Source organism: Delphinus delphis, chromosome 20, assembly GCF_949987515.2.
Source record: "Delphinus delphis chromosome 20, mDelDel1.2, whole genome shotgun sequence".
In the NCBI taxonomy this organism is placed as follows: Eukaryota; Metazoa; Chordata; class Mammalia; order Artiodactyla; family Delphinidae; genus Delphinus; species Delphinus delphis.
This window is the reverse complement of record NC_082702.1, coordinates 1,264,285-1,279,315: the sequence shown is the minus strand read 5'-3', so window position 1 is coordinate 1,279,315 and position 15,031 is coordinate 1,264,285. Positions and strand designations below refer to the sequence as shown.

The window sequence follows — 15,031 nt, the reverse complement described above, 5'->3', positions numbered from 1 at the left end:
GCACTAGGAAATGACCTCTAGGGCTCGGGGTGGGGGGGCTCCAGCCTTATTAATGGGGCGGAGGACCCATGGGGTCGGGGAGTGCATTATCTCAGAATCCTTTAAACCATCCGACGTTTAAACCCACTGGTAACAGGAACAAAAACTAAACATTATCCTATTGCTCCTGATATACATGCAGCCTGAAGAGTTAAAGTGATTTTGTGGGCTTTGTTCAGGGACCAGAAAAAAGTCAGACAAAACGCTGACTGGGAATATGGAGAGGAGATTTTGGACAGGCCTGCTCGGCAAGAGGGAGAGCACAGCTTCTTGTCCCCCTAGAAAAGACTCTTCTGACTGCATAGTTAGTGATTGTGCCCAATTCAGTGACAAAAACTGATGATCAGGCCACCCACGATAGATGTTCTCTTGCTTTTTGTACTTTCCTTGCTCCACCAGTCTGATTCACCTACACCCTATTCACGTGAATGAACTTCTCTTACTATTGTTATTTTATTTTATTTATTTATTTTGGCCGCACTGTGTGGCTTTTGGGATCTTAGTTCTGTAAGGCCAACTGGCCCGAGGCAGGGGAACGCAATCAGACTCACAGGTTGGATCAGCCCGGAACGTTCCACACACCCAGTTCTCGGAATTGACCTGGAGCTCCCACCCACCCAGTTCCAGGAACTGACCTGGGGACTTTCCACCCGGCCCAGCCTTCCCGCCTTTCTAGGGGCGGGACTAACGATCCCAAGACTGATACAACCGGCACCAGATATTGCCACGATACCAGAAGAGACCACCAAATAAGGACTACCCTGCGCCCTCCCGGATTCACCACACCCCTTCCCCTTCTTCCCCTATAAATTCTGCCCAAACCCTCGCCCGGGCGCGACTTCTCTGGCTCCTTTCTCTCGGACCAGTGAACCTCTCCCAGGAGCGCTCCCTAATAAAGCTCACTTGAAGCTTTCCTCTGTTTCGCGGTGCCGTTTGTTAAGATCCGACCTTACAAGTTCCCCAACCAGAGATCAAACCCAGGCTCACAGCAGGGAAAGGGTGGAGTCCTAACCACTGGACAGCCAGGGAATTCCCTGACCTTCCCTCTTAATCATAAGGCCTAATCAGTCAATGCGTACCTACTTATCCTGGCCCCAGCTAGTGAATGTGCTAATCTTTAGATAATATTTCACTTTGTATTTCCACATTTTTATCTATTACTGAAAATGGTTTTATCTTATGTACAGAGGCTACCCAGAGGTTTCACTGAAAACTGAGCAGTTTCGTGTGCAACGCACAATTTTCTTAATATAGACTTTACAAAATTATCAATATTGGTGGATTCCTAACCCAAGATAGATTTTTCTGTTTTTTGGAGAAAATATAACTATCAAAAACAATTGAATAACTGGCTGAGCTTAGAAGCACCTGTATATTAGGCAAGATTTACTTTCTCCAGATTACTCAGTGCCCATTTATCTGATACAGCTGAGCAGAAGATACAGCTGAGTAGAAGTAGGTAATACATTTATGTTTATCTTTCTACCATTTCTTTGTCTCAAATTAAAATCAATATCTCCTAGATATGAAAGTGATGGGCATGCCAACTTGGAAGTAGGGATTATGTTCCTCACTCACACTGGAGCTGGGGTCCTAGAAAACTCCTCCTGCCTTTGTCTTCATAACTTCACCTTGCTCACCAGTTACAAGTTGAGACCCACTGATCAGACTGACAACAAACTGATCTTGGCCAACAACTGTTTTGCCAAAAGCCTGCTTTCAGTTTTAAGGTTCGTTGGATTCGCTGGCAAAATAACCACTTGTCTCACACGAATAAACAGCTTCAATCAAATCTTTAATAGAAAGTGATTTAACTTAACTTCAATATACAATCATTAGAGAGAAAGCAATAAGAATATTAACAGACTATATAAATTTCAATATACAATCATTAGAGGGAGAGCAATAATATTAACAGGGTATATAACAGAGCATACATCACCGAATTGGGCCGACACCTACTTCCAGATCCAAGTGGCAGCTAGGAATTCCCTTGAACAGCAATCTGGAGTCCCAGTTGGGAAGGTCCCGGGCGGTGAGTCCACCTCACGGGTGGGACTTCAGAGTGTTGCTCAAAGGAGTCCTGCTTTTAACGCCAAGCCGCAAGCTGATAGTCATCAGCTTGCGTGCAAGTACGCAGCTCTGACTATTAACGCAAATATTTTGATACTTTAGTTGTAAGTCTCAGAATGTTCGCTGAATTCCAGGAACTGGCCAGATTCCCAAGTCCCAGGAAGCTTTGTGACTTACTCCCTTCTTTATCTGTTGGATCCCAAGACTGACTAGCACCGTTTCTGCTGACCTGCATGTAGTTTAGCAGCTTGATGTGTAGCTCTTTCAGAGTCTTTGTTTAGTCAAAAGACTATTGTTGTCTCTGAAGCCTGAACAAGACTATTTTATTAGCCTCCCCAACAACTTGGCTCTTAGCTCCAGAGGGATCCCACAGACAATGACAGCTTTTGGATTGAAACACTTCCTCTATGATCTTGGGTATACATTTGTCTTGTATTTACAGAGTGGCCACGGGGGTTTCTCTCGGCACTACCTGCCTTCTGAATGGCTTCCCGGCCATTAAGTTTTGCCCCAGAACCTCTTAGTGGATAGACTTCAGAATTCAATCTCCCCAAATTCATTGGCTTCTTTACTTTCCTTTTCTGGTTCCTTCAGCTGTTGGTAAATGTCTATATTCCTATGAATGTGATTGGTCCTAGAAACAGCACAAATGTGTGAAAAAAATTTTTACATACGGTTTCTCAGCCACGTCAGACAGAAATCTCGGCTTATTACATGCATTTATATTTTATTCCCTGGATGTTATTTGGGCTTCAAGATCTGGACTAGTGGGTGCATGATATTTGTCCTGCACAGATACAAGCAGCGAGCCCAATACATCCACAGCAGCAGACTTTACCCCAGACCTCCCCACGTGGCCAAAGCCACATGCACCACCCTTATCCTGGTGAGTTTCTTCATCTCTTTTTACTGCCTCTCTTCCATTTTGAGTCTTTGTGTTACTGTAATTGTAAATCCAGACCAGTGGCTGATGGAAACATCTCTGCTACTAGTTCCGGATTTCCCAGCTTTCAGCCCCTTTGTTCTCATCAGCAGTGATTTTTCTATGATTTCTGCTCCAAAAAAATTATTTTCCTAATATTGTTAAACATTTGTCTTCTCATTTCTGCAGTGAATCAATTAATTTTTTTAAGGGAAATTTTGGGATCTACTCCTTCCTAGTTCAGCAACGTGAGAGCTCTGGACCTCAATTTGTTTTAAATTTATTTATTTTTTATTTATTTTTCTCTGCATTGGGTCTTCGTTGCTGTGCACAGGCTTTCTCTAGTTGTGGCGAGTGGCGGCTACTCTTCATTGTGGTGCTCGGGCTTCTCATTGCGGTGGCTTCTCTTGTTGCAGAGAACAGGCTCTAGACGCATGGGACTCAGTAGTTGTGGTACGCAGGCTCAGTAGTTGTGGCTTGTGGGTTATAGAGCACAGGCTCAGTAGTTGTGGTGCATGGGCTTAATTGCTCCACAGCATGTGGGATCTTCCTGGACCAGGGCTGGAACCCGTATCCCCTGCATTGGCAAGCAGATTCTTAATCACTGCACCAACAGGGAAGTCCCTAATTTTATTTTTTAACTTAGGTGATGGTCAGGTACAAATAATAATACAATGAAAAGGTGATTGACTAAGGGGCTTTCAATTTTCATTCATTAATTGAAATATATTGCTGAATAAGAACAGGTAAATTCTTGCATTTCTAGAGCTAATAGAATATGCAGAAAATGAAAATTTTATCTAGTTATACAGAATTTACTTAATCTACTTATACTTTACTACCTAGTAGCAACTCTTCAGAAAGTTTTAATTAAGTAAGTACTATGGAAAGAAACAGGAAATTTAGACATAAAAGTTTGTGTCTTTATGTACTTGTATCTTATATGGTTACTTTAAAAACAAATTTTTAAAGCATATTCAGATCCAGGAGTTCCAGGTAGACGAAAAACACCTCTAGAGCCCCACATATAACTTCACAGAGTTATCAGAGATCTGAAGATATCCACCATGTTTGGAATGCAGAAATAGAGGAGACATATGGTGGGAGGAGAAACAATAAACATATGTAATGGTTGGTACTGATATATATTATAAATCCAGTCCAAAATTCTAATTTTGTCCAAAGAATACTGACAAGGCCATTATGAGGTATAACCAGATGTGCAACATCAGCAATTCTACAGTTTTTTTTAAAATAAATGCTCAATTAAAAAATACATTAGATTAAAACTTACATTTTTCACAACAAATATATATATCACATATTAGCCATCCAAATGAGTGTAAGGTGGTCTCATGGTCTCAGTTTGTTTTTCTTTTTTTTTCTTTTTGGCCTTGCCACACAGCATGTAGGATCTTAGTCCCCTGACCAGAGATCGAACCAGTGCACCCTGCCTTGCAGTCTTAACCACTGGACCACCAGGGAAGATCCAGTCTCAGTTTGTTTGTTATTTAATTTATTTATTTAATTTATTTATTTTTGGCTGTGTTGGGTCTTCGTTACTGTGCATGGGCTTTCTCTAGTTGCGGCAAGTGGGGGCAATTCTTCATTGAGGTGTGCAGGCTTCTCACTGTAGTGGTTTCTCTTCATTGAGGTGTGCAGGTTTCTCATTGCCATAGTTTCTCTTGTTGTGGAGCATGGGCTCTAGGCACATGGGCTCCAGTAGTTGTGGCTCGTGGGCTGTAGAGCGCAGGCTCAGTAGTTGTGTTCCCTGCATTGGCAGGTGGACTCTTAACCACTACACCAACAGGGAAGTCCTTGGCAGGCATTTTTGTTTTGTTTTGTTTTGTTTTGTTTTTTTCGGTACACGGACCTCTCACTGTTCTGGCCTCTCCTTTTGCAGAGCACAGGCTCCGGACGCACAGGCTCAGCAGCCATGGCTCACGGGCCCAGCCGCTCCACGGCATGTGGAATCTTCCCGGACCAGGGCACGAACGTGTGTCCCCTGCATTGGCAGGTGGACTCTCAACTACTGCGCCACCAGGGAAGCCCAGGTGGATTCTTAACCACTGTGCCACCAGGGTAGTCCCAGGGCTCTCTTATTTTAGAAATGCATTCTAAGAAATTATGCATTCAAAGACATGATACCTAGGATTATAAATGTCAGAAACTATTAAGTAAATCATGAAACACAAAAAAAGTGTGCATAAACACGATAAATGATGTAAGATACAGGAAGGGGCAAACACAGTCATTCCATTTATATATACATTTGAAAATAGCTATTACAAAAGTAGAGTATGCTCTTGCATCAGTCATTTTAATGTTGAGGATGAATTAACAATGCCAGGAGGAAACTGGTTGGAGGGCTGTACACAAGTATGTCAAAATTTACATTTTAAATAGGCAAAATTTAAGTCAACTATTCATCCAGTGAATGATTTTCAAAACAAAGATGCAAAACCTATCACTTTATAATCATTCTACTATGGTTTATTAGCTACATTCTTAAAATTGCAGCTACTATACCTGTAATGGTGGGAAAAGAATACAATAGTGGGCTACTGGCAATGCTTCCCAAATTAATGTTCAGTGAAATTATGTTGGCAATTTGACCTTGGCTATGGTTGGAATATTTACACATGGAAACCGGCAAACACTACAAACCAGAGATTAATTTACTGTGTAATTGAATGTCTGGACTTAACACTAAGGTAGCATATATTAATAATGCAGATTATTCCTAAATCTGTATAATGTATGTGACCATTACATTATGCATAGTATAAAACTGAGTAAAAGTTGAGAACATATTCTTTCACTATTCCAAATTACAATTACATTCAGAAAAGAAATCACTCACATTATTGATGAATGAGTGAAATCTAACAGATGTCTTTGTTGTTTACCTGTTCTCTTTTGTCAAAAAAAGAGAAAATAGCCATATCTCACAAAATAAAAGTAAGCAAAAGATAGGAATAGAAATTTAACCAGTCAGGACACACAGGTAAAAAATAGACACATGAAAAACAAAATTCAACATCAACAATCCTAACAAAGGGAATTCCCTGGCAGTCCAGTGGTGAGGACTCCAGGCTTCCACAGCAGGGCACATGGGTTACTTTCCTGGTCAGAACTAAGATCATGCGTGCTGCGTGATAGGGTTAAAAAAATAGAACCTGAAATAAATGCAATTAAAATCACAATTTAAAAAAATACATTTATTTATTTATGTTTGTTTATAGCTACATTGGGTCTTCGCTACTGTGCACGGGCTTTCTCTAGTTGCACGAGTGGGGGCTACTCTTCGTTGTAGTGCATGAGACTCTCATTGCTGTTGCTTCTCTTTGTTGCAGAGCATGGGTTCTAGGCACGCGAGCTTCAGTAGTTGTGGCATGCGAGTTTAGTTACACCGTGACATGTAGGAAATTCCCGTCCCAGGACTCTAACCCATGTCCCCTGCATTGGCAGGCAGATTCTTAAGCAATGCACCACCAGGGAAGCGCCTAAAATCATAATCTTTTTATACATTTTTTGTTTGTTTGTTTGTTTTGCGGTACGCAGGCCTCCCACTGTTGTGGCCTCTCCCGTTGCGGAGCACAGACTGCAGACGCGCAGGATCAGCAGCCATGGATCACGGGCCCAGCCTCTCCCCGGCATATGGGATCCTCCCGGACCGGGGCATGAACCGCCTGCATCGGCAGGCGGACTCTCAACCACTGTGCAACCAGGGAAGCCCTGTACATGAGTTTTTAAGTCTTCATGGGAGGGGTCAGCCTACGTTCAGTCGTAGCTTTTAAGGTAGGTTGATCAAGTGTGGGTCCCAAGGCAGGGAGGGCAAGTTCTTGCTAATTAACAATCATCATTTTGGTGAGTTAACACTTTTTCTGGAGGGATGGGAGGAACAGTGAGGCAATGGATCAAGGGCTTAGGAAGAGGATGCTTGGAGACCAGGTCACGTAGGGCAACACTGGACATTCTTAGTCCTTCCATGTCCCTCACACTGCCCATAACAGTGAGCGGGTCAACCACATAACAGGGCAACAGGAACATCTTGAGCTGGGTATGTAAAGATGGACAGGACCTTAGAAACGAATCACTGCATATGGCGGTAGAGCCCATGTCAAATCTGGGGTGACACCAATGACCAGTCCAGAGTGCCTGGCTTAGTGCTGCTGTCCCTGTGGAGAACTTCCCAAGCAGGACGGTGTTTCCGGGAGATGTGTACTGGTGAAAATGAAGCTGGAGACCCTGGTAGTGATGCACATGTCAGATGTGGGTAGTTCATGGTCAGGACACAGCAAGTGGAGGCCCTGCTCGGAGGGGCAGGAGAGAAGACAGTGGACGGGTGCAGGGTGTAGAGGAACCACTCTCATCAAAGTCCTGGCATTAGTGAGCCCTTGTGGAAGTCCTTCAACATCTCTGAGCTGGACACCCCTTCTTTCACAAATGCCAATAATAATAACTGACTCACAGCACTGGATTTGTTGGATACATAAATGGAGTCAGTCACAGGAAAGTCATCAATATTGGTTCCCAGAGAAAAGATAATCCTGTCCATCAGCATGGGGCTGGGGTGTGAGCAGGGCTCCTTGTGTGGGTGTCGGGACACAGAAGTGTCAGGATGGACAAGGTGTTCTTTCAGTCCCCAAACCTGGAGGTGGGGCCAGAGGATGAGTGAAGTGACCAGACTCCCAATATCCTGAACCAGGCAACCTGGCATTGAAGCCCAGATCCCTGTCCATTTCTGGGAGATCACAAACAGATGACACATCATCTCTGTGTCTCAGTTTCCTCTCTAGAAAGGGTCCATTAGCTGCACGGGTTCTTCTCACTCTCTTACCACCCGAAACTCCTTCAATATCACTGCCGGCCACGTTCGCAATATTCATAAGGCTCTTTCTTCAGTGTGAACTCTGTGATGTTTAATCAAGTGGCACCTTTGGGTGAAAGATTTACCACATTTCTTGCACTGAAAAGGCTTTTCTCCAGTGTGGATTTTCCTATGGATGCGGAGGAGCTGTCTTTGCTTAAAGGCTTTCCCACATTCAGTACACCCATAAGGCCTTTCTCCAGTGTGAACTCTGTGATGATCATAGAGAGAGGATCGACTAGTAAAAGAATGCCACATTCACTGCACTCATAAGGCCTTTCTCCACTGTGAACTCTCTGATGACGAAGAAGGCTAGAACTACCAGTAAAACATTTCTCACTTTCATTGCACTTATAAGGCCTTTCTCCAGTGTGAACTTTCTGATGATCATGAAGGCCTGACTAAGCAGTAAAAGATTTCCCACATTCACTGCACTCATAAGGCCTTTCTCCATTGTGAACTCTCTCATTATAGTGGAGGCCACCCTTAGCAACAAAAGATTTCCCACATTCACTGCACTCATAAGGCTTTTCTCCAGTGTGAACTCTCTGATGTGCAAGGAAATTGGATTTGCGGGCAAAAGATTTTCCACACTGGGTGCATCGATAAGCTTTTTCTCCAGTGTGAACTCTCTGATGCTCAATTAATATGCATTTTTCAATGAAAGGTTTAGCATATTCCTTGCATTCATAAGCCTTTTCTCCACTGTGGATCTTCCTATGTGCTCTGAGGTACTTCCTTAGGCTAAAGGATCTGCCACATTCACTGCAGTCACAGAGTGTTCTTCCACAGTTAACTCTCTGCTGTCCAAGGGGACCAGATTTGTGGCTAAAATAATTTCCACAATGGCTGCATTAGTAAGGCCTTTCTCCAGTGTGAACTTGCTCAGGCTGAATAAGTTTACATGTTTGGGTGTAGGCTTTCCCACATTTGCTGTACTCACACAACCTTACACTAGTAAGGACTCTTTCATCCTGAACAAGTATTTCTGTGTGGCTGGAGGCTTTCGTGCCTTCTCCCCAGCTGTGATGACATTTTCCACTGTGAAAAACAGCTTCACACTCTTTACTGTTTTTTCATTTCTTCCTGGTAATAGTGGCCTGTGGCTGAACTCCCATGTTGGCCACGAAGTCATTCCCAATCTCCATGTAGGTAGGTAGATTCCTTATTGTGTGGATTGGGCAGCTTTTCCAAAATGAGGGTCTCTGCATACCATATTGTATGGGATTCTCTCTGATGTGCTGCTTCTGGTGCTCTTGAAGGTTTTCAGTGAAATAGAACTGTTTCCCACATGCCCCACATCTGTATGCTTTCTGCTCCCTATTTGTTCCTTGCTCTTCAGCCAAGTGCAAAATGTCTCTCAAGACTGCAATGCCCATTTTACAGGGCTGGGTCTTCTCAGGAGACAAACCTGCCCTGGGGGTCCTCATCTGTGACACTCCTTCTTCAGATACACTCTGTTCAGAAGTCATCTCTTCATCCTCAACTCAGGAAAAGAACCTGAAAACAAAGAAGTGATGGTGAAGTTCATGTTGACTTTATTGGGGGGAGTAAGGCCAGCACAATTCTACATTTGGCACGTGAAAGAACGAGTCCATAGGATCGTATTCAGGAAATGAATTTGGGGTCAACTTGAGAAGCAGCTGCTCTCACCAAGTACAGGACACAAGGACTGGATGTGGCCCAAGGCGATAGGCGTCCTCTATAATTCACTCCTCTGTCAATGGCTTTTACCAGGACCCCATCTCCTGGTGACCTGTGATAGTGTACAGAAGTGTATGTCCAGACCTCCAAAAATCTGACTGCAAACATGTCGCTGGCATTCAAGAAATATTAAAGGATTCCTTATGTTGAGAACACAAGCAGTGTCAGTAGGTACTATGGGAAAATCAGTGTAAAGACCACATGAGATAAGTGGTTTAGAGAGGTGTTAGAGAATGAATCCGAGGCCGGAGTCATACTAAAAATGGGAAATAGAAAAGACAAGTTGGCAGAATGTCACGAATGGAGAAAATCGAGAGAAGTGCTTTGCAGCCACCGACAGTGGCACTAAAACATTAGTCACAAGGAATTCATACTTCCTGATATGACTTAAACACAGCCCTGATATCATGGCCTCTCTCAGCTGCCATTCATCGTAATCAGGCTACCTCTGAGGCTTCTTGCTGAAACCAGATTCATGTCCATCCCGTAAAGCCCTAATGACTCTCCATACCAATCTGACCAACTACACGGGAAACAAATAATACAAGTCCTAACATAGTCAGGATGGCTGAATAGCCAACACTGGCCCAGAGGAACTCAGTACACAATACACAACATTTAAATATTACATAAAGAATGTCTGGTGGGCTTCCGTGGCGGCGCAGTGCTTGAGAGTCCGCCTGCCGTTGCAGGGGACACGGGTTCGTGCCCCAGTCCGGGAGGATCCCATATGTCGCGGAGCAGCTGGGCCCGTGAGCCATGGCCACTGAGCCTGCACGTCTGGAGCCTGTGCTCCGCAACGGGAGAGGTCACAACAGTGAGAGGCCCGTGTACCGACAAAAAAAAAAAAAAAAGAAAGAAAAAAAGAATGTCTGGTGGAAGGACTTTCCTGGTGGTACAGTGGTTAAAACTCTTTGTTTCTAATGCAGGAGGCACAGCTTTAATTCTTGGTCGGGCATGCCATGCAGTGTGGCCGAAAAGAAAAAGAACATCCGGTGGAGCCAGAGGGAAGGATATACAGTGGATGGAGTACAAAATGTTAGGAATGTATCTCCCCACCTAAACAACTATTGTACTGGCAGAACCTAATTGATCTAACTCTTTGCAACCATGGCGTCTTCTGAAAATCTGCAGTGTCCCACAAAACAGTTTGAAAAGACAAAGCTTCAGAATCAAAATCAGATATCACAGGGATGTGTAAACGATCACACTGGGAATATAAAATAATCATGACTAATATGCTAATTAATGTCTACTAATGGATAAAGCAGCCAGCATACAATGCCAGAAGGGAAATGTAAGCTGAGAGATGAAAATTTTAAAAATGGACTAAAAAGAAATGCTAAAGATCAAGTACACTATAACAGAAATTAAGAATGATGTGATGGGCTTATTCATACCCTGCATACAGCTAATGAAAGAACATTTAAGCTTCATGTTCTCTTAGGAGAAACTTCCAAAACTGAAAAGTGAACTGAAAAATGACAAAAAATAAAATAAAATAAAATACCGGAATATACAACACGCGTGTGAGAGCAACAAAAAATTTAACACACACATATGGAAACATCTCAAACAGAATGAAAAAAAGAAACGGAAAAAATAACTGAGGCAATAATGATGGAGAATTTCTAACAAAATGATGTCAGACACCAACAAACAGATCCAGAAAGCTCAGGGAACATGAGGCAGGTTTAATGCCAAAACAACTACATCTTTAGGCTTACCACATTCAAATGCAGAAAACAACAACCTAAAAGAGGCTAAAGGAATCAACACTTTCCCAAGAGGAGCCAAAAAAAACCAATTACATTTGAATTCTCCTTAGAACTCAGGGAAATAAGAACTGAATGGAGTAAAATATTCAAAGTGGTAAGAGAGAGGGGACATCACCAACCTAGAATTTGGTAACCAGCAACATAAATCTCCAACACTGATGATGAAATAAACACGTTCTTTTTTTTTGTTTTTTTTTTGTTGTTGTTGTTTTGTTTTTGCGATACACGGGCCTCTCACTCTTGTGGCCTCTCCCGTTGCGGAGCACAGGCTCCGGACACGCAGGCTCAGCAGCCACGGCTCACGGGCCCAGCCGCTCCGCGGCATGTGGGATCTTCCCGGACTGGGGCAAGAACCCGTGTCCCCTGCATCGGCAGGCGGACTCTAAACCACTGCACCACCAGAGAAGCCCTAAACACGTTCTTAGACACAGAAAAATTGTGAGACTATATTAGAAGTAGTTCTTCAGAGAGGAAAAATGATGTAGATCAAAAATTTGGGTTTCATAGAGAAAGGAAGAGCATCAGAGAAGATAAAAACTTTCATTGACCTAAAACTGACATGAGACACTGTATTTCTTTAAGTTGTACCACATGATTTGATTTATGTATACACTGCTATGACTACCACAATAAGTTTAGTTAACATACATAGGTACATTTTTTTTTCTTGTGATGGGAACTTTTTTTTTTTTTTTTGTGATGGGAACTTTTAAGATCTACCCTTCTGGAAACTTCTAAATATACAATACAGTTGTACTAACTAAAGTCACTATGCTGTGCACTACATCCCCAGGACTTATTCATCTTATAACTAGAAGTCTGTAACTTCTGACACCCTTCACTCACTTCATCTAACCACCTGCCCAGTTCTGGCAATCACTAATCCTTTGTCTGTATCTGAGTTTGGTGTTGTTCTTGTTTTAAAGATTCAGCATGTAAGTATACTCATGTAGTACAGTTAAACCTGCTTGGGTCCACTTGTACATGGATATTTTTCAACAAATATACACAGGATCACATGATCTGTAGTTGGATGAATCCACAAATGGGAAAACTTCAGAATCAGAGGGCTGACTATAGGACTTGAGCATCCACAGATTTCAGTATATGCAGGGGCTCCTGGAATCAATCCTCCGTGGAAACAGTGGGACAAGTGGATTTGTCTTTCTCTCTCAGACTTATTTCACTTAGCATAATGTCCTCAAGGTCTATCTATGTTGAGGCAAATGGCAAGATTTCCATCTTTTTTTATGATTGTATAATATTGAATAATATGCCATATATACCACATGTTTGTTAGATCCACTCATCCATCAATGGACACTTAGGTTGTTTCCATCTCTTGAATATGATAAATAATGCTGCAATAAACGTGAGGCACAGATACCTTTTTGATATGATAATTTCACTCCCTGTGGATAAATACACAGAGGTGGAATTGCTGGACCATACAGAAGTTCCCTTTTTAATTTTTTAAGGATTCTCCGTACTGTTTTCCATAGTAGTTGCAACAATGTATACATTCCCACCAACAGTGCACAAGGGGTCCCTTTTCTCCACAACTTCACCAACACTTATTTCTTCTCTTTCTCATAACAGACATTGTAACACGTGTCAGGTGGTATCTCATTGTGTTGTTTTTTTTTTATTTAAGAAAAAATTTTTAATTTACTTATTATTTATTTTTGGCTGCATTGGGTCTTTGTTGCTGTGCACAGCTTTCTCTAGTTGCGGCAAGCAGAGGATAATCTTCGTAGTGGTACACGGGCTTCTCACTGCAGTGACTTCTCTTGTTGCAGAGCTGGGGCTCTAGGTGCACGGGCTTCAGTAGTTGTGGCACACGGGCTCAGGAGTTGTGGTTCTCAGGCTCTAGAGTGCAGACTCAGCAGTTGTGGTGCACGGGCTTAGGTGCTCCGCAGCATGTGGGATCTTCCTGGAACAGGGCTCAAATCCATGTCCCCTGCATTGGCACGTGGATTTTTAACCACTGAGCCACTAGGGAAGCCCTATTTTTTAATTTATTTTTGGCTGCATTGGGTCTTTGTTGCTGTGTGTGGGCTTTCTCTAGTTACGGCAAGCAGGGACTACTCTATTGTTGTGGTACGCGGGCTTCTCATTGTGGTGGTTTCTCTTGTGGTGTAGCATGGCCTCTATGCATGCCAGCTTCAGTAGTTGTGGTGCATGGGCTTAATTGCTCCACAGCATGTGGGATCTTCCTGGACCAGTGTTCAAACCCATATCCCCTGCATTGGCAGGTGGATTCTTAACCCCTATGCAATCCAGGGAAGTCCAGAAATCCACTTTAAATACCCACCTGCGGGAATTCCCTGGCAGTCCAGTGGTGAGGACTCGGCACTTTCACTGCTTTAGCCTGGGTTCAATCCCTGGTCAGGGAACTAGGACACTGCAAGCTGTGGTGCAGCCAAAAAAATAATAATAAATAAAAATAAAATCCACCAATCATGATCTCATCAACAGATGTGGGGTGGGGGGGAATCTTAGAAAATCCAACACCCATTCATGATCAAAATCTCCATTTCCTAGTAATCTAAAAATAGTAACAACTTCAACTTTATCTAAATAAAGCTCTACAGCTATCATCATATTTACTAGAGAAAAACTAGAAACATTCTCAGTAAGATGAAGAAAGCAAGGATGTTCCCTCCTACAACTCACTTTCCACTTCACACTATAAGTCATAACTAATGCAATGAGAAGAGAAAGTTGTATTAAAGTTATACTGATCAGGAAGCAAGGAATCAAACTGCCTTCATTCATAGATGATATAACCAGCTATGTAAAAACCAAAATATAGAACAACAACAACAAAAAATCCTGAAACTAGGAAGCAATTATAGCAAAGTTTCAGCATGCAAGGATAAGATACAAAAGTCAATCACTTTCCCATACATCAGGAATAAACAAGTGAAATGTGAAATTAAAAACACAAGACCATGTACATTAATACACCCACCACCGAACAAATGGAGAGAGAAAGGAAGAAATACTTAGTTATAAATCTACCAAGACATGTACAAGATCTACATGAGGGAAACTATAAAACTGTGATGAAAAAATCAAAGAACTAAATAAATGGAAAGATATTTCACGTTCATAAATAGGAAGACCCACTACAGTCAAGATGTCAGTTCTTCCCAACTTCACCTATAGTTTCAATGCAGTCCAAATCATAACCCCAGGAAGTAATTTTGTGGATATAAATAAACTGATCCTAAAGTTTATACACAGAGGCAAAAGTACTAGAATAGCCAACACCATACTGAAGAACGAAGGTTGCAGACTGACACTACTCAACTTCAAGACTTACTATCTTAAAAAAAAAAACAAAGAAAGAAAGAAAGAAAAAGTAAAATAAGGCTTAGTATCTAAAGTAATCAAGCCTGGGAATTCCCTGGTGGTCCCTTGGTTAGGACTCCACAATTTCACTGCTGAGGGCCAGGGGTTCAATCCGTGGTTGGGGAACTAAGATCCTACAAGAGGCCTAGCAGGCAAAAAAAAAAAAAAAAAAAAAAAGAAGTCATCAAACCAGTGTGGTATTGTTGAAAGGATAGAGAAACTGATCAATGAAGAGTATTGACAGCACAGAAATAGAGCCACAGAAATATACTCATCAGACCATTG

The 15,031-nt window shown here is 42.4% G+C and overlaps 1 protein-coding gene across 1 annotated transcript; it reads right to left on the bottom strand.

Annotated features, from left to right (window-relative positions):
• Positions 1 to 5,413: 5,413 nt before the first annotated feature.
• On the bottom strand, positions 5,414 to 9,379 carry LOC138413921 (zinc finger protein 211-like). The gene is given in 4 exon segments (XM_069540253.1): positions 5,414 to 8,158; positions 8,161 to 8,225; positions 8,310 to 8,681; positions 8,766 to 9,379. Coding segments are annotated over 4 exon segments (1,287 nt in total). The 3' UTR covers positions 5,414 to 7,922.
• Positions 9,380 to 15,031: the final 5,652 nt, after the last annotated feature.